This window comes from Pygocentrus nattereri, chromosome 11 (genome assembly GCF_015220715.1).
Source record: "Pygocentrus nattereri isolate fPygNat1 chromosome 11, fPygNat1.pri, whole genome shotgun sequence".
NCBI classification, from domain to species: Eukaryota; Metazoa; Chordata; class Actinopteri; order Characiformes; family Serrasalmidae; genus Pygocentrus; species Pygocentrus nattereri.
In genome coordinates this window covers 25,405,276-25,429,763 of record NC_051221.1, presented here as the reverse complement: position 1 = coordinate 25,429,763, position 24,488 = coordinate 25,405,276, and the positions used below count along the sequence as shown (strand labels likewise).

Below are 24,488 nucleotides of genomic sequence, written 5' to 3'. Positions count from 1 at the left end.
CTCTGCTATCTCTCCTGTCATTCATACTCAGATTAAACACATATCTCACTTTTTCCCATTCTTTGTTATAAGTGTCATGCTGTTGTTGCATAAACATGGCCTGTTAAATGAGAAGTCTTACAGGGTAGTGTGTTCCCTAAGAGGTTTGTACACTAGATGAATGAGAGGAAGCGGTGGACACACTGTGCTTCAGCTGAGCCGAGTGTGATGGAAGTCTTTGGGTGTCTGCGCACACAGCTCTGCTGACCACAATGCTCTGGCATCATGTGGGGCATTAGGGTGTGTGAGTGACAATGGAAGAGCCATCTGCAGCTCATAAAGCTCATTTGTGTCTGCTTACAGGAAGAAATTACACATTATCTATTGTTAAGGCAATGGAAATGCCACATATCAACACAGAGGATCTCCATCCCCATTAGGACTGCTATAAGGAACACATGGAGAAGAGTATGCCTATTGCCATTTGCAGTACAGGTAAGACTTTTTGGGTTTTGTACTGATATTTGCTTCAGATTGACTTGAATTTGGACTGGCCTGTTTTTCAGATTCCATAACTGTATAGTCTGTCATTATATGAATGAAATTAATGTGCTACACATACTTGGTTACATCCATAGACAGCACTCTAGGTCCTGTATCAACATAAATATGATGAGTAGGTGCTGCAAAAAGTCATTTGGGCCATATTTACAATTAAAACACAGAAGACATTTAACATACAAAATACAATTTAAAAAAAAACTTGTCTAGAACTTGCATGAACGTCAGACAATGTAATTCTGAGCTTAACTTGGCAAGTTGAGATTGTATATACACCTCTATGATGTTGTTCTATGGAGGCCCATAAATGACTGTTTATGGTTGTCTGTGTTCCTTTAATACAGCTTTTCCTTGTACATTAAGTCCCTGTACAGAAGATTTATGTGATTGCTAAGTTGCATGTCATTGTTATCAGAACCAAACCTTGTATCTCCAAAAAAGTAACTTTGCAGCAAAAGTGAAAAACTATCTTACCTTTCAACATAAATCAAGACTTTATCATCAAGACTATTTTTTTGGTCTATCCATCATGATATTTTGACACAACGTAAACATCAGCTGGCATTTAAAAAGGCAAAAATGGATGTGCAAGGTTTTGACAGTGACAATATGTCTGGTATGTTTATGTTTTTGGCAATAGTCCTATTTAGGATAAAATCCATACCTTGCATGTACATATGTCTAAAAAGGCTGCATGTTATGACAAGTACGCTATTGTGGATTACCTTATGGCTGATCCTCTTAGAGCGAGATGAGATGATATGGATGAGCTCAGTTTCAATCACTGTTATGTCCTTGTCCTTCTAAGAATCCTTGTTTACACATGCAATGTGGTTCCCCAGTGATTTCTTCAGCAACATATTTAAGTTACTCATGTCTCACTATGCTTTTATTTTGCAAAGTAACTGTCTGTGACAAATAGCAATAGCCATAAAGACTTACAATACACTTACAGGCACATTTGCAACACACACATTATAATTGCAGTTAGCATAATGGCCATAAGAGGGTGCACTTATGCCTTTAAACCTTCATCTGTCTGGATTACATAACAGCACATGCATGCTACATAGTACAGCATGAGAATGTTTAAAAAGTCGGAATTGTTTGTATTTAGATCATTATTAGTTTCAGATTGAGATTGTGAATATGCATAGAAGTGGAGATGAACTGGTTGTGCTCACAAGTCTAATACAGCCATGATAACAAATCACTTTGAATTACATTATTCAAGCTACATATTAATTGTTTTATTTGTGGAAAATTAGAAAAATCTGTAGGATTGTCTTTTAAGTCATATGCGTATATGTAATAAAACATGTGCCAAGGGGCTTTTCATTTACCAGGAGTCAGTTTTGCATTTCAAAAAAAAAAATTAGAAAAGGAAATCACTATATCACTTTTTTAAAAATGTGATTAAACTGTACATTTCCATTGTCTCGTACAGAGTCAGGATGTGTGTACTTTATTACCCCACATAAAACACAATTGTAATTTATATTGACATGTTTTTGGTTTCATTTTTTTATAGTAATTTTTATTATTTATTTTTATACTTTTATTTTATAGTTTTTCCATTTTTCACCATGTATACCATGTGTGAATCTATACACAGTAGCCTGTTAGTTGTAAAACCAGGACCATTTCCTTCTAACCAAATAACTAAGTCATAGTGGTCAGTGAGATCTATGTGTTATTCACCTTTTCACCTCTCCTTAACCCAATTCATCTGCCCTTCTCTCCTATCTGTGCACACCCTGAGCATAAGAGACATCCACAACCTGAGTTTGCATGCTTTCAAGCTCGTTTTTGGGGCCATGGTGTCCTAAAGTAGATTTACCTTCAATAACCATTTATTAAATCTCCCTCCATTAAAGTCGGATGCTTCCAAGAGCTGGGTGCATTAAGCCTGATTATAGTGTGCCAGTCGGAGGAAACGGGGTCTATGTGTCAAGCTCGTCATCGAATGATTTTTTATCCCTCACCGACGTCTATTTTGTCAGTTAAGAGACAGTGAGCTGAGAGAGATAGCTGGAGAGGGACAGAGAGGAAGTAGAGAGATGATCCTGCAACTGTGATAGGTGCTCTAGCTTAGATGGTGGTACAGTGTGGCTGTGAAAGGGCATAGCCTCTTTCATTTGTATGGCATGGGCATGAGTGTATGAAGAACAAGCTGCAATTAAAGAGATGGAGAGGGGAGGAAGGAAAACAGGAGGTTCCTTCAAACAGGCCTCCATCAATCGCACCAGCTCTGGCTCTCAGAAGGTAAGAGTTTGTTGCTGTAGTTGACAACTTGCTCAGTAGCAGTTGCATTCACAAATCCACCAATGGGACCAGACCTCCACAGCTCACTTCTAAAACTTAAAAGTCAGTCATTTTGCATTGCTTTCTGTTGCTGAATATTGAGCCTAAGGATGTGAGTGATGGTGAAGTTTAAGGGGTGTATTCATGAGAAAGCTCAGAATGAACAGGTCAGGGAGCTTGTGGCTGGTTAGATGTTGGAAATCCAAAGCTACATCCACTTTTTACTGGGAGAAACTGGGAGTTTACTCAAATGCTCTAAGGAAACTTGATTATCTCTGACCATCTGAATTGCTGTAATTTTATTTTTCTTGAATGAATTAGTGCATGCTGCACAAACAAGAATGCAGGTCAAGGTGTCCCTATAACAGCTTCTCTAATTATACAGTTTGCCTCTAGAGTGAAAAGTGCAGCAGCAGGAATCTCCCACCTCAGACAAATCCTGGAGAGGCTTGAATTTTCTTCACTTTCATGGCTTTAGATATTCATATTTCACTCTTCTTTAAGAAGTTAATGTCCTGTTTATCTACTTTTAACTGTTACAACATCATCCTTTTAAACATTTGCAACATTAGCTTAAAGCCTTAAAGCAGAGTGCTGACTATTTGAGTAATGAAAATAGTACTACTAATAATAATATTAATATTCTTTGAAAAGCAAGTTTCATTTTGGTTATCAAGTCTTAAAGTATTTCACACAGAAGAATAAGTAAAATATTAGACAGATAAAATAACAAGTACAAACAACACTACAAAAAACACTGTTTATGCAATAGCCTAAACATACATGTTTTTCTTTTTAGTTTAATAACATCTACTGAGCTTAAAATCTTGACTGTTATTGGCTATTTAGACTATTTATATTGATTATTTATCTATTATATCTGAACACTGATTATTTTTAAATACTGACTAGTACTATTATTGTATGTTGACTAATTTGTTTTAATACTGAATATTATTTTTGAATATTTAATATTATAATATTATTTACTAACTATTGATTTATGAGCATTATTTGTAACACATTGAACCCCAGGCTTATTATTTGCTTACTAATAATAAAACTTTAAGACTCATCATTCAGTAACTATTGTCAGTTAGTTGGTTATTACACTCCCAAAATTGCAAAACATTAAGCTATTAATGGTCTTCACAACAAATAAAGAAATGAATGAAGGAATGAGTGAATAAATGAACTTAGAATGGGATAGTTTTTCCTTTGATTTCCTTAAATGTTTTTAAATAAGTTTTGTGTGTAAATTTGCAGACAACATTTTACAGAGAGAAGAGTCAGTATTTTTCCACTCAGCATTGATGGCGTCAAACAGTTGACAAACATTGCTGAGCTAGTTTATGTTTGTGAGACCAAATGTTCTCTATACTCTCTCAAAACTATCAGTAATAACCATATAACCATTATATACCATTATATTCTGCCTCATGTGAGTGTACAATGAATCTATAGTCAAGTTATGTCATTATTTTAAATGAGCTGAACTAAGTAAAGGGTCCAAAAAGTTTAAGGGATTTAATACACACTGTAATTTTTTATTGGACATGCAAATTAAGTCCCAAGGCTGTCCAGAACTCTGGATCTAAAAAAGAATTTTCTTCTCATAGAATCCATATGGAATCTGCATAGAATCCACATAGAATCCACATGGAATCCACATGGAATCCACATGGAATGTGTGGTTTAAAATTTTAGAAATCAAAATGGTAAATATGGCTTTATTTCCGATGCAGACATATACATTAAGAGGAAATTGTGCTATGCTGGGAAGACCTGTCCCTGAAAGTGTGACAGTGTGAGTCTGAGCAATGTCTCCAGTGTGTGATCGATTGCCACAACGTCACCCGAAGGGAAGAGGAGAGAGAAGCAGACAGGGCATTGGCCTCTTTCCCAATGCAAATCCTAACCTCGACCATATGAGAAGCAGCAGAACTGTTCTCAGATTAGACTGTCATGCCGAAGACTGGCACCTCCAGGACTAGCTGGCCCGTCCCTGCCTCTAATCCTCTGTAATGGCCCAGTATGAGCTCTAGCAGCTGCGCGAGATTAAGCACTCTGCTTCCTCACTTTCTAATGTCTGCTCCGCTGTGATTAATAAACCTAAAAATGCTGCCTTTAAAATGACCCGAGGAAGTGAACGTTGTATATAGTGAAATATCATACAGAAGAATGTAACAGACAAACACACAGAGGTCTGAGATGCAGGCACATATTCAAATATGCCCAAGGATGGGATTCACTAGACTGGAGGCTTTTGATGAGAAAGGGTATAGAAGCTTTCTCTAGATATGCATGTACACACACACACACAGACACACACACACACACACACACACACGTTTACTGTGTATTACTATACTTCTGAGGTCTTGCATTGATAAAATGACTGAGCCTAACTATAACCATTAACACTGAAGAGAGAAAGCAATGTTTTCACTCTTTTAGTTATTTGGGGGGAAAAAACAATACTTCTACAAAATAATTATACATAAGTCTCTGAAGAAGAGATTCCAGACCTCTGCTTGAAAACAAGACCTGGATAAATTTTCCAGGGAAAGAAAAGAATGTTATTAACTTTTAATGGAGGTTAATATTCAAAAGTCCAAATTCTATATACAAATTACGTAGGAGTGAGGATACCTGCCTTTACACTGCATTTTTGCTCACATGAGTAAACTTGTGCACAAATCAACTTCAGTGCAGTAAAATGCAATTTATCTATGCAGTACAATTCACTTAAATCCAATTCACTAATGCTGCTAAAATTAAATTCTCACCCTGTATGACGTGTCAAGACAGTCCTAAAAAACAGAAAGCAAAGCGATATTAAACATTTTTACACAAACTTGATACTATTGTTGTTTGTCATTTTAAAAAAGATATAAATATAAAGAAATAACAGAAGAAATATACTTACTCTTTCTAGAAAAAATAGACTCTCATATAAGACACATTCTCTCGCTCTCTCTCTCTCTCTCGACGAGAATGTGTCTTGTGACTTGTAGAAATCCCGAGGCTAATCAGTAACATGTTGTGGTCATATGATGATGGCTAACTGGATTTAAACTCACAGAGACAATGAGCCTTTTCAGAGGCAGATTGAGAGAAACACATTTTAAAGAGTTTAGGCAAATTAAAGCAAACTTGGCCTGTGCTCCACGGACTCAATGGCTCCTGTATTCATTCAGGGGGTGGATGAGGAACAAGGCTGCAGACACTCCAGGCATAACTTTCTCCTGCATTTTAGATAAGGCTTAGTGGAGTTTTGAGCCAAATGTTAGCTATTTACTATAGATTTTCCAACAGGCTAAGGATTTATGTTCAGTTTCACATACACATGCAATAAGTTGCTTTATCTCTACACTGTTTCCACTCACTTCATTAACTTCAGTCTATTTTACTTGTATTTAGCTAATTAATATTTAATATTAATATTTGCAATTAATTAATTAATATTTGAACGTATTACTTACTTAAGTAATTACTTAACAGTAATTAATATTTTAACTTTGACAGCACACCTTAAGATGATTTTCCTATTCACATTCACCAGGAAACACAAAGAATAGAAAACACCTTCAGAAATGTAGTTGTCATTGTTAAAGGGGCGTTCCATGGTTTTTTCAAAAGTTTAAACATTTTTGCATAATTTTGTGGTTGACATATGAACAAAATCTGTCAGAGTGGTTCAGTGAAATAGTTCATTGTAACGAAACATACCAACTCTGATTTCTTTGCTGTGGTGGTGATAAGAAACAGGGGTCACAACATTGACAACACAAATCTAACCATTTTTTACTATACAACATGACTAGTGAATCTACACATGTCTTCTGAATGGTTAGATGTTGCTGCTGATGGTAAAATAGAGGTATATCTGAAAAAAGCTTTCTTTGGGAAAAAAGTGCATTTTAGCCCAAAGGTTTAAAAGGTTTACCATAAAACAATGTCTCAAACATTAAGCAGTGTATGTGTAATCATTAAAGTGAATAATTTTGCAAAGCAGCTTTTAGAGACATTATACTCTTCAAACATGGTTTCTATTGAGGTTGCTGTGAACAATTCTGACTCTTTAGGTTTCTCTTGAACAGAGAATTTTATAATAAACTGCTCCAAAGGACTTTGATTACATTTACTTAACCATTTTATTGTGTAGAAAATTTGAAAAATTGGTGAAATTCCTCTTTGTGTTCATTTTTAATGTGACTCAAGCATTTCTTGAAGGATGAAAACATTTTTTCTAAATGGGTTTCGCTTTTATAGGGTTAAATCACAGACTTTGGAACTGAGGCAAAGTTTAAAACAAAAAATATATAATCTGTTTTTTCCTCTTAAAACCTTACTGGCAGTCTTCTTCCTGTACAAATAATCTTTTGAGACCCTCCTCAACAGGGTTTACTGAAGGCCAAGGTGCTATGAAACAATTATAAACTATTGATGGTTGCCAGGTTTGCCACAGGCCTTGTTAATTTGTTTGAAGCAACAAAATCCAATTCCCCTTCAGCATTTAGTTCTCCTTCTTGAGGTCTTTTGTTCATTTTTTAGGAAACTAGCAAGACCTTGAGTTCTCAGAGGATTTATATTTTAATTGCCAGGGATAATGAGGGTAAGTAAGCTGAAATAAGTGTGTCACATTAGTTGAACACTAGCACTAGCCAGCACCGTTAATTAACACATTTTGACCACAGTACTAACACAGAGTGGTCCACATGCTGATCCTCTTTGCTAATTGCACCTAGCTTTCACACCAGAGACTGAAAACTCACCTCTCCTGTGTAAACCGTAAAAGGAAAATCAGAAAGATTGGAATCATATCAGTGCCTCTAAGAAGTCAGTGCTTTCAATGGCTGAATAAACAGACCTATAGAAACAAAATGCAAAAGATGAACCAACTCATGAAATCAAAGGCCACCAAAAAACAGAGCTTGCCAACAAATGGAACATATAAGATAAATGCATGTACCCAAATTTGTTGGTAATACAACAGAAATTACCACAAGAACTGGCCACATAACAAGTAGCAAGCAAACAAATAATGTGAGACAGTAAACACTACCTTGGTTGGTAAGCTTTTGTTTTTTGTTTTTTTTTGTTCTATTTATCTACATTTTGCTGTTTCTTTCCAGCATTGCTTCTTCTAAGTTAAGGTTAGGAGAGTGACTTGGCTCTGAATTCTTGCCCCAGCATCTGTGTCACATATTCATCTAATTTCCCTTCAGCACAGTAAGATATGTGAGACTTTGGCCTAATCAAATAACAGAAGTACTGAATAGGTAATAATAAAATAAAAAAGTTCCGGACGAGTTTCTGTGTACATAGAAAGGAGGACCTCCTTCTTTTATACGGGGAATATTTGTTAATAGATGAAAGTCAGCAAAGGCACTCATGCCTGGTCAACACTGCCATCCGTCAGAATGGTTTTGCGCCACCATAACATGGTAGGTGGAAATAGAGATTAACTGCAATTAGTGTTGGATGACCTTGCCCCCATCTGGAGTCCAGTCATTTCTTAACAAGGCCTTTTCTTTTCAAAAGAATGCCTGGGCCCAATTCTCTCAATTATGCAAATGGGATTGAAGTCAAAGTAGTTGAAGGGGGTGACACTTCTAAACCGAAATTTCAGGGAGCTCCTCTCACTGTGGTGAGCACAGGTCCTTCTCTTGGTTTTACTTTTCTACCTTTCCTTTGGTTCAAGAACGAGCTTTCCTTCGCAATCACGCCATCGCAGACTCTGGCGCTGATCAGCCTGGCTGAGATGCAAATCCAGAAAAAAAGGGGTCTCAGGAATTGGAAGATTAAGGGGGGGAAGGGTGGGGTTGAGGCTATCAAAGCAGATTTGCTTTGCTTCTTGTTCTAGCAAAGGATGAAAATACCCTGTGGGCAAGGAGAGAGGGGTCATGGGACTCCCAAAAGGATTACCTTGAACTGGAGTCATGAGACTTGTCCTGAACAAAGAGCCTGCTCACATGCTCATCATATGAACAGCCCCTCTTAAAGTGATGAAGTTTCATGTCCCGTGGGATTCATTGGGCGCCGACACACTGCGAGAGAAAGCACCCCTCGCCAGAGGAGCTGTAAGGGGACACTGACGCAAAACGCTGCCACAGTCAGCCTCTCGCTGTGTCTCAGACCTGATAGGCTCCACAGGTAGGACCTACTTGAGCTTGCTGAGGATCCTATGGATTCCTTCTTTATAGATGTAGAGTGACTGAGATGAGGTGGGAGATATGTATTGTAATAGTTGATTTGTAGTGAAGAACACTGCTTAGATTGGTTAACATCCAGCAGTAAATGAGCTTCTTTAATGTGAAAGTGATTTTGACTTTAGAGTGATGAAAACAGGAAAGAAAATATGCTGCACTAACATTCACGGTTCCAATTTCAACTAATGAAATGAGACTGTGGTATCATTTTTGTTTGTCCTGATTAAATATGTGATTCATAAACTGTTTATTCCTCTTAGTGATGAGGTGCCCTCAAGCACCAAGGTTTAATGACACACTTTAAAACATGTACTCGCTCTTGCGCAAGAGTAAATTAAAATGGACAAACCTAATTTTTAATCCTCAAAAAGCTCTCTCCTAACATTAGAATTACATAATGCTGCATTTATTGGATGAATAAATCTGAGTAATTTTAGATTTTTGATAGATTACTTCATTGGTAGCTAGTGAATTACTCCTGTGAATAGGAGAGTCTCAGTGAGGAAAATAATAAATTGTGGAAAATATGATATGATGTTTTGGAAGAACTTTCCCAGCAGATTAGTCTAGACTGATTTCTCCTTGAAGACGCAGCATAAAAGAATAGCAGGGGGTGAGTCATGGTTAGTTGGGTTTATGACTAGCTCTTTCTTAGTGGCTTGTCCAGTCCTCTCCAACTGAACTTCCTGGAGAGATTTGCTTCAAAAGCTTTCGTCTTAATTAGGGCTGAACCGACAACAAAAGCTCAGACAGATATTGCTTTGAATGAAGGTTATTTTCGTCCAGCACTGGAGCAAGATCAAAAAGCTGGCATCACAGGATCTGACATGTCTATTGGCAAAAGCTACTTTTGTTTCATTGCTTTCCTTGGCACTTTCTCAGAATGGGAACAGGAGGCCAATGACCAAGGTTCAAAGCAGATCTGAGGTCTAATTTGCTATGCACTAATAATTTCAATCAAAACAGAATATGGCGTGGATGTGATCGGCAGCCTCTCCGTCTTCTCTTTTCCCACTTGTTTCTCGTTTCTGTCTAATATCTCACTCAATACCAGTGTAAGCCAGTGGCTTTTCCGAGATTTGATGGCTCAGTATAATGTGGGCCACACCCAACTCTGTAGAGCTGCACATTGCTAGAAGTGCGTTCATCTGAGAGTAATGTGTTAGTAATTGTGAATAAATGCCTTTTACTCAGCAAAAGCAGCATGCAGTCTGCTTAATCTCTTACAGTTTTTCAGTGTGTGCATTTATACTGTCAAATATACCATATGCGGTTGTATATTTTACTGGGCTACCTATTATACTGCTTATAGTTTAGTCAGGATTAGGAGTAGTAAGAGGATTGAATGCATCAGGCTCAACAAAACTTGAGGGACTAAAAGCACTTCTTACAGTAACTGGCATAACACATGGATTTTCTGAGGGAGAGAAAAGAGTGCTTCATATGTAACAACTTCAACACTGTACTTTTCTAGTGACCTCCAGCTTCTGGGAATGTATATTAAGTACCATGTACCAGTATTTACAAATCTGAAATAAAGTGTCAATTAAATAGTGAAATGACAACATTTAAAATAAAACTTACTGTATATTTCTCCTTTGATGACAGGGCCAGAAAGCTTGGATTGAAAGGACCTTTCAGAAAAGAGAGTGCATCCACATTTTTCCATCTAAGGATCCAACTCGGTAAGCCCCTTTGTTTAATGAAGCATTGTGGAAGTTTAATGCTCTTGATTTAGGAAGACAATTAGTGATAATGTGCATATAGATATATGTATCACATGCTAATTCAGCTGGGATTTAGGCTACAACAACATTTTGGTGGGTCTTATATAACTAAAAGGAAATTCTGACATCACTATCCCTGTTCTGAATCACTGTGAGAGCACACTGGGTGCCAGGATACTTTGTAGCTGCTTGTGTGGGGGCAAAGGGGCTGGTATGGACCGGTCCACTGGCCACCCGTAGCCAGCAAGGTGGAGGGCTGCCAGAGTGAATGGCCTGTGTGTGCTCCGAAGCACGTATTAAAGAGGGCCGCATGGACACAGCCGGCCTACATACAGAGAACCCACACTTTCAATCTCATCATTACTGCAACTGGAGGGCATCTAAATGGGTTGCACAAATAGGCTCCCTCTGGCATATAAATGCGTAAAAAATCCTTTAGAGTTGAGAAAGATAAAATAGAATTTGAAAAGATCAATTTTTAAAGGAAGTAAAATTTGAAAAGGGTGAAAAAGGATTGTCTAGTGTTCTCAACTTAAAACTTTCCTGTTATGATAAGAATTCTTTGATTTTTCTAAGGTGTGTCTGTGGTAATTTGGTGGCTCAGCATGTGGCAATTCCATCTGGCGCTGTCACCAACAAGCCTGCAGTGGACAACCTGCTGGTGCAGGTGGACCCTCCTCAGGAGAAGTGGTCTGTGGCCAAGCACACACAAGCTTTCCCCACCGATGCTTATGGCACCATTGAGTTCCAGGGAGGAGGATTCATCAACAAGGCCATGGTAGAGATGTTATTGTTTTCTGGAGTCTCCTGTCTGTACACTTTTGTTTTACTTTGTTTGCTGTATTTCATCATTAAACTCAAGCACTGTTCTCAGGTAGTCAACTCCTGCCCACAGTCCCAGCTAGAGGGTTTATTACTGACAAGTCAACTAGTCTATGCAACCCTTTGTTAACATTGGGCATCAGTTGAACTGTGTTAGAACCTAACAGATTAAGCCTGCTTTTTAGATTAAACTGAATGTTCCTGAAAAATACAAGTAGTATAACAATCTCCTTTTTTCACCAGTACATCAGGGTATCTTATGACACTAAGCCAGACAACTTGTTGCACCTCATGGTGAAAGACTGGCACCTGGAGCTTCCTACTTTACTCATATCTGTTCATGGAGGCCTCCAGAACTTTGACCTGCAACCAAAACTCAAGCAGGTGTTTGGAAAAGGCTTGATAAAGGCTGCAGTGACTACCGGAGCCTGGATCTTCACTGCTGGAATTAACACAGGTGGGCAAATTAACACTTAGAACTAACAAATCACATTACATAACCTACTATGTTTACTATGCTTTCTTTAAAGACTTTCTGAATTATAGTTAAGCATGGGCTTCAACACACAGGAGATGGATAAAATGACCAAAGTATGTTGTGCTGTTTGGCATTTTTCAGGAGTAATGCGTCATGTTGGAGATGCATTGAAAGACCACTCCTCTAAATCCAGAGGCAAGGTCTGTGCCATAGGGATTGCTCCATGGGGAATCCTAGAAAGCAAGGAAGATCTCCTAGGAAGAGATGTGAGTTTGAGTACAATGCACAATACAGATTCTTGACTGTGACTCCAGAGATGAGTGTTCTCTGGGAGGTACTAAATCCAAAATCTACAACCATTTTGCTTGTTAACTGATATCTTCTGGACTTCTTCAGGTGAACAAACCTTACCAGGCAATGTCCAATCCTCTGAGCAAGCTGGCTGTGCTCAGCAGCAGCCACTCTCACTTCATCCTGTGTGATAACGGCACATGTGGTAAATATGGGTCGGAGGTCAAACTGCGCAGGCAGCTGGAGAAGCACATCTCTCTGCAAAAGATTAACACTCGTAAGTATATTCAGGCAAACCAGTAATGCTATGCCTCACCCACTAATGCACTGATCTCCTCAACTTAAATCTTTGTTTATGGCTACATTTTGACAGCTTGAGGATGCCGTATGTTGAAATGGCTGATAGATGGTTCAGTTTTTTCTATATCAATCAGCTGGAAAGTACTGGTGGATATTTTCCTGGTTGATCAGTGGACTGAGATGTTCTTATCTGTGACCTGTGGGTTTCCCTTTGTCATCCTATGCCTGGAGCTTGGGATAAGGCAGGGAAAGCAAAGGGATGCTCAGCTGTCACCACTCACATCACCTCCTGAATCACTTTTTATCCAGTTTTCCCACAAATGTTTTGTTAATGTCAGTTCCCACTTGTCAGTGCCCTTATGGCATCTAATACAAAAAAGTAATTTATTGAAAAAAAGATCTACAACATAGCATACATACATACAGCATAGCCAAGGCTTTTAAGCTGCTACTTAAGGAACTTTATGCTGTTACATTATGCTTGAAGGTGTTTGTACATTCAAAGGTAACATCATACCATAATGAAACAGTCACTCTTATTTGGACTGTACATATTTTAAGCAGATATATAATTTTCTTGTCACCCAGGTCTAGGTCAGGGAGTGCCACTCTTATGTCTGATCGTGGAAGGAGGTCCGAATATGATCACTGTGGTGCTGGAGAGCTTGCGCGAGGAGCCTCCTGTGCCTGTGGTGGTGTGTGATGGCAGTGGCCGCGCCTCAGACATCATCTCCTTTGCCCACAAACACTCACAGAAGGGAGGGTAAGCCAGGCACCTAATATTAAAACCATGACTTTAATGTCAGTTTTCAACAGTAAGAGCCAGTAGCTTGCTGGCGATAAATGAATGGTCAGTTTACTAAAGTAGGTGTTAATATTTCTAGAATAATAACTGATGATGCCCGAGACCAGCTGCTGGTCACAATTCAGAAGACTTTTAACTACAACAAGGGTCAGTCCCAGCAGATCTACCTCATGATCATGGAATGCATGAAGAAAAGAGAGTTGGTGAGTATGCACATGAAACAATTATCAGGAAAAATAGGGGGTATCTGTAGAGTTACTTAGATTTGGAATGTGTTATTACTATAATTGATCTATATCAGTGTAACACAATTGTGCAAAGGTGTTTTATAGATTTTAAATTATAGACTATTTAGACTGTATAGATTAAGATCTAAGATACCTTATTTAACCTATTAAGAACCTATTTAAGTGGGCCATCAGCAGTGCTCTATGTCCATAGAATCACAGAGAAAAGGAATTTGGCGCAAATGGGTAAACAAAATAGCAATGTGATATTGTAATTAGTATATATTAAATATAATTAAATATAACTTTTCATTAACTTAAAACTGTCTGTGCAGTATTGGTATGCGATTGTATTGCATTCAGCAATTTACAAATAAATACTATCATAAAGTTCATTGTCATTTCAATCCATGTGTTCTTTTCATGCAATCATTTACAAATAAAGTCACCTTCTTGATCTAGTCATTTGTAAATAAAGACATTTTCCCTTTCCCTTTGTATTTTCCTGAATTGTGTGCATTCATTATATTCACTACATTCATCTTTCATGATTACAGCTCTCATGTAGTATAGATTCTGACACATCATCCATTCAGGAAAGCACATTGAGAACTTCATGGAGTAGTTTAAACAAGAATTCTCCAGAGTGAGGAAGGAATATCTAGTGATTTTCACAGTTAGCAGCTTGCTAAACCCCAAGGGGTCTTCTGTGGTGACCACACTGCGGCAACCGTGTTTATGCTACTGCAGCAGATTTTGCAGATGGTAAGTGATGTGATAAGTAGTTTCTAATACCTCTTGTGACAAGAGATAATCACCAGTTCTATGCATCTGGACTAGGATCAGCGCAGCGCCACCTGCTCCACCACCAGGCCCAGGTTCATTCATCCTCTTCCTGCCCCTCACATATTGTGGGACTCCATCTCCCTGTAATTCATTCTAAGCATCTCCTCCACTCTTTCTAATACCTGAGCCTAATTCAGGCACAGTAAATTCCAATGTGATATATTTTTATGTGCCAGATTAAATCTGACAAATACATACAATATCTTTTAAAATGTTGATTTGGTGATATGAAGCATGCTGAGGCGTTTTTCACCAGGCTCAAGTATTAGTACTGGGCAATAGGAGGGTTACCATTGCAGAAAAAAAAATCTTAGTGCTTCTTAAAGCCCTTGACCTACCATTCTATTATATACACTACTGTGCAAAGGTCTCAAGTGCTTGAGATAATTATATGTAAAAATCTATTTACCTAGGCTCAGAAACACTAATATTATAAATAAATACAAATGACGTCAACACCGATGGGATATAATAAATCTATGCAATAGCTTGAGGCAAGGAACCAACCTTGTTTCTTCTGACCAGATCATGATAGCTACTTTTTTTTTTAAACTGTATATTATGTTTGTTGGCTTTTAATGTATGGAGTTTTGTTTATTTGTTTATTTTATGGAGTTTTACTGGCACAACATGCTTTCTAGTGAGATAAATGGTTTCAAACTATTTGCTTCAATGCCTAAAAAAATGTGATAAAAAGGGTTATTTGGAATGAGAAAAGCCACTATTGCTTCTCTAAAGAACCTTTCAGTGGACAATTGTCTCCTTAGTGCAAGAATGTGAAGCTTCCTGGGGACGCTGAGGACTGATTTGAGAACCGCTGCCCTAAACGTGGGTGGTTTAGGTTGAGTTCTTTAAACAATCATTCACTGAAAAGTTGTTCTATGAGCCAAAAGTGGTGCTTCAATGGCATCACTTCAGATAACAATGTATGGCACCTTTATTTTTATTTGTGTACTAAACATATTAAGGTTACATTTCTCAGGATCAAGTATTACTATTATGTTTAACCCCAAAGGATCCAAACTAAATACAGACGGTTCACTCAGAGTTTTCCCTTCACTACCTCATTGTAACCATGAGGGTCCAGTCAGAATAAACAGTTAAGACTGTCATTAATAGTGCAAGCTAGAACTTATTGGCATAATGCCTTATATCCACACCATTTTAATCACACTTAACACTGTTAGACATGTGACTGGGTCACTGAAGCAATAGTATGTGATATAAGCCATCTTAAACAAGGAAATCCTTTTTCTCCATTTAGTTGGGGGAATTTGTAGGGTATGTTATGCATTAAAGAGGGTTTTGAGATGCTCTGGAGAAGCAATTTTGCTTTGTTACGTGACATGACATGCCTACATTTAATTAGCTCTGTCTGTTTCTAAGCTGTTGCTGAGAGAATCATTTGTTTCATTCATTTCTTCATTCATCGGAGAAATGTTGCAAGAGAAAAAATCACTAGCATAAACTGTCCTCATCTAAACTTTAACACAGATTACAGTCTTTCGAATGGGTGCAGCAGACTTTCGAGAGGGACAGCAGGACTTCGAGATGGCCATCTTAACAGCTTTACTTAAAGGTACACTTCAGACTTCCCAAAAGAGCTTCCAAATACAGCTTAAAAGTACAGCTGCGGGATACGTCATAAACCACCAATGTTCTGTGCCCACTCAGGCACAAATGCCTCGGCCCCAGACCAGCTGAGCTTGGCTCTGGCCTGGAACAGAGTGGACATAGCACGCAACCAAATCTTTGTTTATGGACACAACTTGCCAGTGAGTGAATACACATAGACACAAAGATTTCTCCCAGACCTACAATTTTGTCATGTTTAAGAATGCACAGATCATTCAAAAGACGGGCTCACTAAAACTTGAAGTTTACATTATTTTTTTTCCTCGCCCCAAACATAGTCAATAAGCCAAGGCATGTTTGGTGTCCAAACCTTACTTTTTTAGTTTTACACTGGAGCTAACATAGCTAACAAGTGATAGAAGTCTATGACACCCAAAATCTTTTTACTCTATTACTTATACAATTTCCATTACTAAAGAAACAAACACAGGATACCAAACATGCCTTGGCTGATCAGCATCTAGAGTAAGAAGAAAATTCTTTAATTGAACCTTTCCTTTAATTAAGCCCAAATTAGTGATCTCAATGGATTAATTGATTTTTTAGCCTCCAAGTGCAGTAGCCAGTGCTACAGCCCCCACGGCAAAGTCCATAAAGGAGAAGCCAAAGAGCGCCGCCCGAGGCCCCCAGGCCAAGAGTAGGAGCAGAGCCAAGAAGGGCAAGGGGGGCAAGGCAAAGGTAGAAGTTCCAGAAGAAACAGATCCCAGAAAGCTGGAATTACTCAACTGGGTAGGTATGACAGACAATATAAAATGAAATTATACTGCATTACACTCTACCATAAACTTTTTTTTTAAATAGTGAAAGCTCTCAAATTGTGACTAATTGCATTCGCAATGGACAACAGCAGCTAACACAAATATAAACAATTTCACAATAAATATCAATTATATTTACAATACATTTCTATTTGCCATGCTTATATTCTGCCTAGCTATTAAGCAAAAAGCCATTATTTATTCAGTTAGTTATTTATTTGGCAAAATAGGACGGAAGACTTCACAAAATCAGGCGCGAAGAGAAGACCTAGAAAGCTAGATTTTAAGTGATATCTTTTTGTGTGCAAAATGTATGGCTCTTCCAAGATGTAACTGTAATTTTGTAAAATATGCTAACGTATTAAGACGATAACAATTAAAAATCCATATTTATGAAAATGCCAAATCCCAACCACATACATACAATTATTGAATGATCCCAGACATCGCTTTCAAAATACAAGTAATTACACTAATTAACACGCAATAGCAATTTTAATAAAATGCTCATAACAACAACCATGGGTTAAGATACCACAGGTTAAACAAAGTGAAATTGACATGTACTTGTTTACCCACTGGCGCCCTCCTCAGGTGAACTCATTGGAGCAGGCAATGATGGACGCACTGGTGTTGGACAGAGTAGACTTTGTCAAGCTGCTGATCGAAAATGGGGTCAACATTCACCACTTCCTCACCATCCCACGCCTGGAGGAGTTATATAACACAGTGAGTATGCTGATTACCACTCATCTGGCTCTTACTGGAAAAGCAGCACAATAGAAATTAACATTTTTAATCCTCACAAAGAATTTACTAACCCTAATGCTTTGTGGGGATTATTTGTTCGTTCATCCCTTTTTCATTCATTATTTGCAAAAATAATTTTTTTTTGTGTGCTCTTCTGGTTGTTGTTAACTTCAGAAACTTGGGCCTGCCAACACGTTGAATGCTATAGTCCGAGAAGTTAAAAAAGTAAGGAATTCGTTATTTTTAAGAAACAATCTTCACATGAAGGTTGTATCTTTACTGTTACTGCAAAATATGAAAAGCTCTCAAAAATATTTATGACTGTCTTTTATAATTTTGTAGGGGAACCTCCCACCAGACTATCAGATTACACTGATTGACATAGGGCTGGTGGTAGAATACCTCATGGGTGGAGCCTACCGCTGTAACTACACAAGGAAAAGCTTCCGTTCCCTCTACAACAACCTCTATGGCCTTAAAAGGGTGAGAGAAACAAATGTCTACATAACTGAAATGTCTTCACTATCAACATTGAAGAATCTAATACATGTCTTACATCTTCATATTTACAGCCAAAAGCTCTAAAACTCCTTGGTATGGAGGTACGACTAACTTTCCACTCCTTCTTATTCTTTTCTTCTCTTGATTTGTCACAGTATGTCACTGTTGACAAATTCTAAGTTCCTTGCAATAACAGACTTACTATCAACTCTTCTAGGATGACGAACCAAGACCAAAAGGTAAGAAGCGAAAGAAAAAGAAAGAGGAGGAGGTGGACATTGATGTGGATGACCCTGAGGTCAGCCGTTTCCATTACCCATTCCATGAGCTGATAGTGTGGGCAGTGCTAATGAGGAGGCAAAAGATGGCTCTGTTCCTGTGGCAGAGAGGAGAGGAGGCCATGGCTAAGGCATTGGTAGCATGCAAGCTCTACAAAGCTATGGCCCATGAGTCTTCAGTGAGTGAACTGGTGGATGACATTTCTCAGGATATGGATAACAGCTCCAAGTAAGAAAATGACCTGGAACCATCTCACTGATCCTACTGTTCCTGAAATAATATGCAAATGAAAAAAACATGAACTTTTAACACTCTGAACATTTATAATCTTTGCTTTTATCAAACTATCAATGTTGTCCTCCACTCTTGCTGTATCATGGCCATTCACAAAATCATATTCAACTTATTTCATTTTAAGGGAATTTGGAACTTTGGCATATGAGCTTCTGGACCAGGCCTACAAACATGATGAACAGGTGGCCATGAAACTGCTGACTTATGAGCTTAAGAACTGGAGCAATTCCACCTGTCTGAAGTTAGCTGTAGCTGCCAAGCACAGAGACTTCATCGCCCACACCTGCAGCCAGATGCTCCTCACTGACATGTGGATGGGCTGCCTGAGGGTTGGCAAAAACCCTGGACTCAAGGTGCTGTGTAGTTTTGAAAATGACACTTCAAAACATAAGTCTTTGTACAACTCCAATTCCAATGAAGTTGGGACATTGTGTAAAACATAAATAAAAACAGAATACGATGATTTGCAAATCCTTTTCAACCTATATTCAATTGAATACACTACAAAGACAAGATATTTAATGTTCAAACAGATAAACTTTATTGTTTTTTGCAAATATTCACTCATTTTGAATTTGATGCCTGCAACACGTTCCAAAGAAGTTGGGACAGGGGCAACAAAAGACTGGGAAAGTTGAGGAATACTCAAAAAACACCTGTTTGGAACATTCCATAGGTGAACAGGTTAATTGGAAACAGGTGAGTGTCATGATTGGTTATAAAGGGAGCATCCCTGAAAGGCTCAGTCTTTCACAAGCAAGGATGGGGTGAGGTTCACCACTTTGTGAACAACTGTGTGAGTGAATAGTCCAACAGTTTAAGAACAATGTTTGTTGTGCAATGGCAAGAAATTTAGAGATTTCATCATCTACAGTCCATAATATCATCAAAAGATTCAGAGAATCTGGAGACATCTCTGCAAGTAAGCAGCAAGGCAGAAAACTAACATTGAATGCCGGTGAACTTTGATCCCCCAGGCGGCACTGCATTAAAAACCGATATCATTCTGTAACAGATATTATCACATGGGCTCAGGAACACTTCAGAAAACCATTGTCAGTGAACACAGTTCGTCGCTCCATCTACAAGTGCAAGTTAAAACTCTGCCATGCAAAGTGAAAGCCATATATCAACAACACCCAGAAACACTGCCGGCTTCTCTGGGCCGGAACTCATCTGAGATGGACTGATGCAAAGTGGAAAAGTGTCCTGTGGTCTGACGAGTCCACATTTCAGATTGTTTTTAGAAATCATGGACGTCGTGTCCTCCGGACCAAAGAGGAAAAGGACTGTCCAGATTGTTATCAGCGCAGAGTTCAAAAGCCAGCATCTCTGATGGTGTGGGGGTGTGTTAGTGCCCATGGCATGGGTAAGTTGCACATCTGTGAAGGCACCATTAATGCTGAAAGGTACATACAGGTTTTGGAGCAACATATGCTGCCATTTAAGCAACGTCTTTTTCAGGGACGTCCTGCTTATTTCAGCAAGACAATGCCAAGCCACATTCTGCACGTGTTACAACAGCATGGCTTCGTAGTAAAAGAGTGCGGGTACAAGACTGGCCTGCCTGCAGTCTAGACCTGTCTCCCATTGAAAATGTGTGGCGCATTATGAAACGCAAAATACGACAATGGAGACCCCGGAATGTTGAGCAACTGAAGTTGTACATCAAGCAAGAATGGGAAAGAATTCCACCTACAAAGCTTCAACAATTAGTGTCCTCTGTTCCCAAACGCTTATTGAGTGTTGTTAAAAGGAAAGGTGATGTCACACAGTGGTAAACACGCCCCTGTCCCAACTTCTTTGGAACGTGTTGCAGGTATCAAATTCAAAATGAGTGAATATTTGCAAAAAACAATAAAGCTTATCCGTTTGAACATTAAATATCTTGTCTTTGTAGTGTCTTCAATTGAATATAGGTTGAAAAGGATTTGCAAATCATTGTGTTCTGTTTTTATTTATGTTTTACACAACATCCCAACTTTTTAAATAAATAATAGCATTTCTCTTTGATTTTAATCTATGTGCTTTCACTGATATAGAATTACAGTGTTTTCTGCAATTAAATGCTAATCTTGGCACATAGGTAGTTTTTCTGTCTGTTTTTCTCCTTTCTAATTTCTGGCATATTTCTCAAAATCCTTTGTGTCCAGGTGATTTCGGGCATCATTTTCCCTCCCTCTATCCTGCTGCTGGATTTCCGTCTGGGTGATGATGCACACCAAGATGATAATGAGGATAGCAAGGAAAAGGACGATGACAACAAATCTTGCAGGGTAACTACACTGTTTGTCTCTTCAAAAACATGAAGCCATGGACCCACTGGCAGGCTCAAAGTTTTATCACATACTTCTCTAACCTAAGATTAGCCTAGCCAATTTGCATTGAAATCCCTGTAAGTACTGAATAGTCTTAATATGCAATAAGCCTGGAATTTTAAGGGGTTAACTACAATATATTTAGTAGGCCTATGTGTATTTCATAGGCAGAGCATTAGTCATAATAATTCATAATAATTTTCTTTATTACTAAAAATAATTTCAACACTTGTTTTGAAATGTATTATGTAAAAAAGATTATTATTATTAGATTAAAGAACAATTGACCAATTGTGCTTGTACACAAAGGAACTTGACATCTGCATTTACCCCATCCATGCAGCAGAACACCCACATACGCATGCAATAGTGAATGCACACACTAGGGGGCAGTAAGCACACATTCCCAGAGCGTTAAGCAGCCTTAACCACAGTCCCTGGGCAGCGGTTAGGGGTTAGGTGCCTTGCTCAAGGGCACTTCAGTCATATCATGTCAGCTCTGGGAATTGAACCTCTGACCTTCTGGTCACAAGGCAATGGCTGGTTCCCTGACCTCCAGCCCATGACTGCCCTTATAATTGAAATTACAAGGTGAATATTGTATCATAATATAATATCATGATGTCCAACAAGCATATACACTCTTATCTATTTCATTCAGTGATATGAATTACTTCTGTAAGGTTATTTCATTACTTCATGTAAAACAATAACAACAGTTAAAATTCCCAAAATATTCCAGCTTCCTAAAACACTGCCCAATGTTCTTCCAGGATGCCAATGCAGACACACACTCTAAGAAGGGTGACGAAGAAGAAGGCAGCAAGAAACTGAAGCGTGTGCCCATTGGAAGGAAGATCTATGAGTTCTACAATGCTCCTTTCACCAAGTTTTGGTTTAACACTGTTGGTATTGTTTTCATATGGTTTAATAACCAACATTCATGTAAATACAATGTCATTAAGAAAGAACTGCAAACTTTCATATCTGTAAATTTGCTTGATATGTTCTGGCAGATATCCTACCTTGTGTATCTTATGCTGTACAATTACATCGTCCTGGTGAAAATGGAACGCTGGCCATCACAACAAGAGTGGATAGTTATCTCGTACATACTGACACTGGGCTTGGAGAAAGTCAGACAGGTGAGACAATGCAAGATTTGCACTGCACTGAAAAGCAGAAAGTAAAGGTAAAGCAATCACAAAGTTAAAATCAATGCGGCAGGGCTAGTTTGACTTGAAGTAGACAAAAAAGACAAAGTTAATTCAACATATTCAAATATTTTTTTCATATAGAACAGCTAATTTCAACATTTCTGGTATAACTCATCTCTGAAAAAAAAAACCTCAATGGCTTTTAAATGGCAAAAGTCTTTATTCTAGCGTTGGTTGTGCTGGTAGCTGTCTTCAACATCCAGGTGTCAAAATGCAATTACTCTGTTAGAAGGAAAGGATGACAGGGCTGCTTTCTAATTATCTATGTTTGCTTTTATTGTTAGGAGACAACGATAATAGACAGAGCATTATTTGTCTCAGAGTCCGATTATGGGTAAATTTCATCTGTTGTCCCAGGACAGATGACGCATTTGTACAGCCAAAACAAAGTGAAAATGTAACAGTGTAGAAATGACATAACACTCTTAAATTATTGTAGTCATTTTTACCATGATTTAAACTGGAGTTTAAAGCAGTTATAGTTAACTGAACAATGTAGCTGGTTGGCCACTTTGCCATCACACATTTTAAATTTGGTGAAAAGAATATGGAAAGTATGTAACTGGACCTTGAAGGCTGTGAACTGAATACCTGGTCCAGAGCTAAAAATATAGAAATACCTGAGAAAGCGGATTGACCAAGCAGTGTTTGTATTATACCTAAGGGTATGTTTATACTGTAAACAATTAAATTGGCAGAAAAGGCATAATAAAAAGCAATTACATTAAAGTTAAGGTGGTAATGCAAAAATATTCTGGTATCTGCTAGATCCTGATGTCGGAGCCTGGTAAGCTAAGACAGAAGATTAGCGTGTGGCTGGAGGAGTACTGGAACATCACTGACCTGGTAGCCATCTCTACGTTCATGCTTGGTCTTCTCCTCAGACTGCAGCCTGAACCATACATGGGCTATGGCAGGGTTATCTATTGTGTGGACATCATCTTCTGGTACATCCGTGTGCTCGATATTTTTGGTGTCAACAAGTACCTCGGACCTTACGTCATGATGATTGGAAAAATGGTAAGAAACATACGATATAATTATAATCGATAATATTGGATTAAGGTGCTGTGCTTTTGGCATTTGGATTCTTCTAGCAGGCTTCAGCGGGTCAATCCACTTTAGACTTTCTATTTTCCATTTAAATGATGAACTTTACACCCTTGAGAATTTACATGATTAAGCTTTCAAATAAATAGTAAAAAAACAGGTTTGTCTGACTATACTCACCTTATACCCTGTGCTGTTGTGTCTTTCAGATGATTGACATGCTGTACTTTGTGGTGATCATGCTGGTGGTTCTGATGAGTTTTGGTGTAGCACGGCAGGCCATCCTGCACCCTGATGAAGAGCCTACCTGGCGCCTGGCCCGGAACATCTTCTACATGCCGTACTGGATGATCTACGGAGAGGTGTTTGCGGATTCAATAGACCGTAAGACTAGAATTGATAGTAAGATTCTTTTTCCTGCCTCCAGGGTGGACATTGAGTCCCATTAGCATGTTTGTCCTCCCCGTGTCTTACCCAACTGATGTATACTCTGGTTATAGTGTCATACTACATACATAATTTTTCATACATTGCTTTTTGATTAAAATTACATTGTCCCCTGCACAAAGCTGTATGTCATTCAACTTAAAACGTTGAATGCGACATTATTGTTACTCAGCTCTTGTTTCTGTTTAAACAGCTATATTTCACTATGTTTTCAGTCTAACAACACTTTAAAGAGAAGAATAACGTGGCACGCATTGTAGTTTGAGTCATAGATAGTGTATATTTCAGGAGATGAAGGATTTATTAAGAATTATAAGGCATCTTTTGGGAAGAAGCCCCCAGGGTAAGATGCCCTTAAACAACCCCATTTTCTCTCCTGAGGAAAAAAATGGTGTCAAATCATTTGCTGAATGGCTACGTTCTAATTAAATGTGAAATTTTATCTGAAACACTGCTTTCTTAGAAATTATTGCCTAGACAATTTCTAGGCTTATTTGATTGAACTTATTTTCAGTAAATAAAAGTAATCTGTGCATATAAGTTGTACAAATGTTGTTAAAATATATGATGAGGGTTGTAGAGAGAGCAGTATGTTTGATTTTGAGAGGGAAAAGTTGCCTCCTTTAAAGATTTCCTTTTAGCACATAAAAATGATATGATAAAATATATAAAATTATATAAAAA

At 38.2% G+C, this 24,488-nt stretch overlaps 1 protein-coding gene across 2 annotated transcripts in view; it reads left to right on the top strand.

The window, feature by feature from the left end:
• Window positions 1-2,537: 2,537 nt before the first annotated feature.
• LOC108433637 (transient receptor potential cation channel subfamily M member 1-like) overlaps window positions 2,538-24,488 on the top strand; it is a 26,710-nt gene continuing 4,759 nt past the window's right edge. Inside the window, exons 1-22 of one of the 2 annotated variants that reach the window (XM_017708345.2) lie at window positions 2,538-2,805; window positions 10,668-10,744; window positions 11,363-11,564; window positions 11,852-12,065; window positions 12,228-12,352; window positions 12,483-12,654; window positions 13,266-13,440; window positions 13,562-13,685; window positions 16,050-16,134; window positions 16,230-16,330; window positions 16,737-16,919; window positions 17,543-17,677; window positions 17,873-17,923; window positions 18,041-18,181; window positions 18,271-18,300; window positions 18,417-18,706; window positions 18,897-19,125; window positions 20,926-21,048; window positions 21,864-21,995; window positions 22,107-22,235; window positions 23,076-23,327; window positions 23,567-23,741. In XM_017708345.2, the coding sequence (XP_017563834.1) occupies window positions 2,728-2,805; window positions 10,668-10,744; window positions 11,363-11,564; window positions 11,852-12,065; window positions 12,228-12,352; window positions 12,483-12,654; window positions 13,266-13,440; window positions 13,562-13,685; window positions 16,050-16,134; window positions 16,230-16,330; window positions 16,737-16,919; window positions 17,543-17,677; window positions 17,873-17,923; window positions 18,041-18,181; window positions 18,271-18,300; window positions 18,417-18,706; window positions 18,897-19,125; window positions 20,926-21,048; window positions 21,864-21,995; window positions 22,107-22,235; window positions 23,076-23,327; window positions 23,567-23,741 (3,223 nt within the window). In that variant the 5' untranslated portion in view covers window positions 2,538-2,727. Of the gene's footprint in view, window positions 2,806-10,667; window positions 10,745-11,362; window positions 11,565-11,851; window positions 12,066-12,227; window positions 12,353-12,482; window positions 12,655-13,265; window positions 13,441-13,561; window positions 13,686-16,049; window positions 16,135-16,229; window positions 16,331-16,736; window positions 16,920-17,542; window positions 17,678-17,872; window positions 17,924-18,040; window positions 18,182-18,270; window positions 18,301-18,416; window positions 18,707-18,896; window positions 19,126-20,925; window positions 21,049-21,863; window positions 21,996-22,106; window positions 22,236-23,075; window positions 23,328-23,566; window positions 23,760-24,488 lie in introns of both variants that reach the window. The other variant, XM_017708344.2, reaches the window with a different exon arrangement.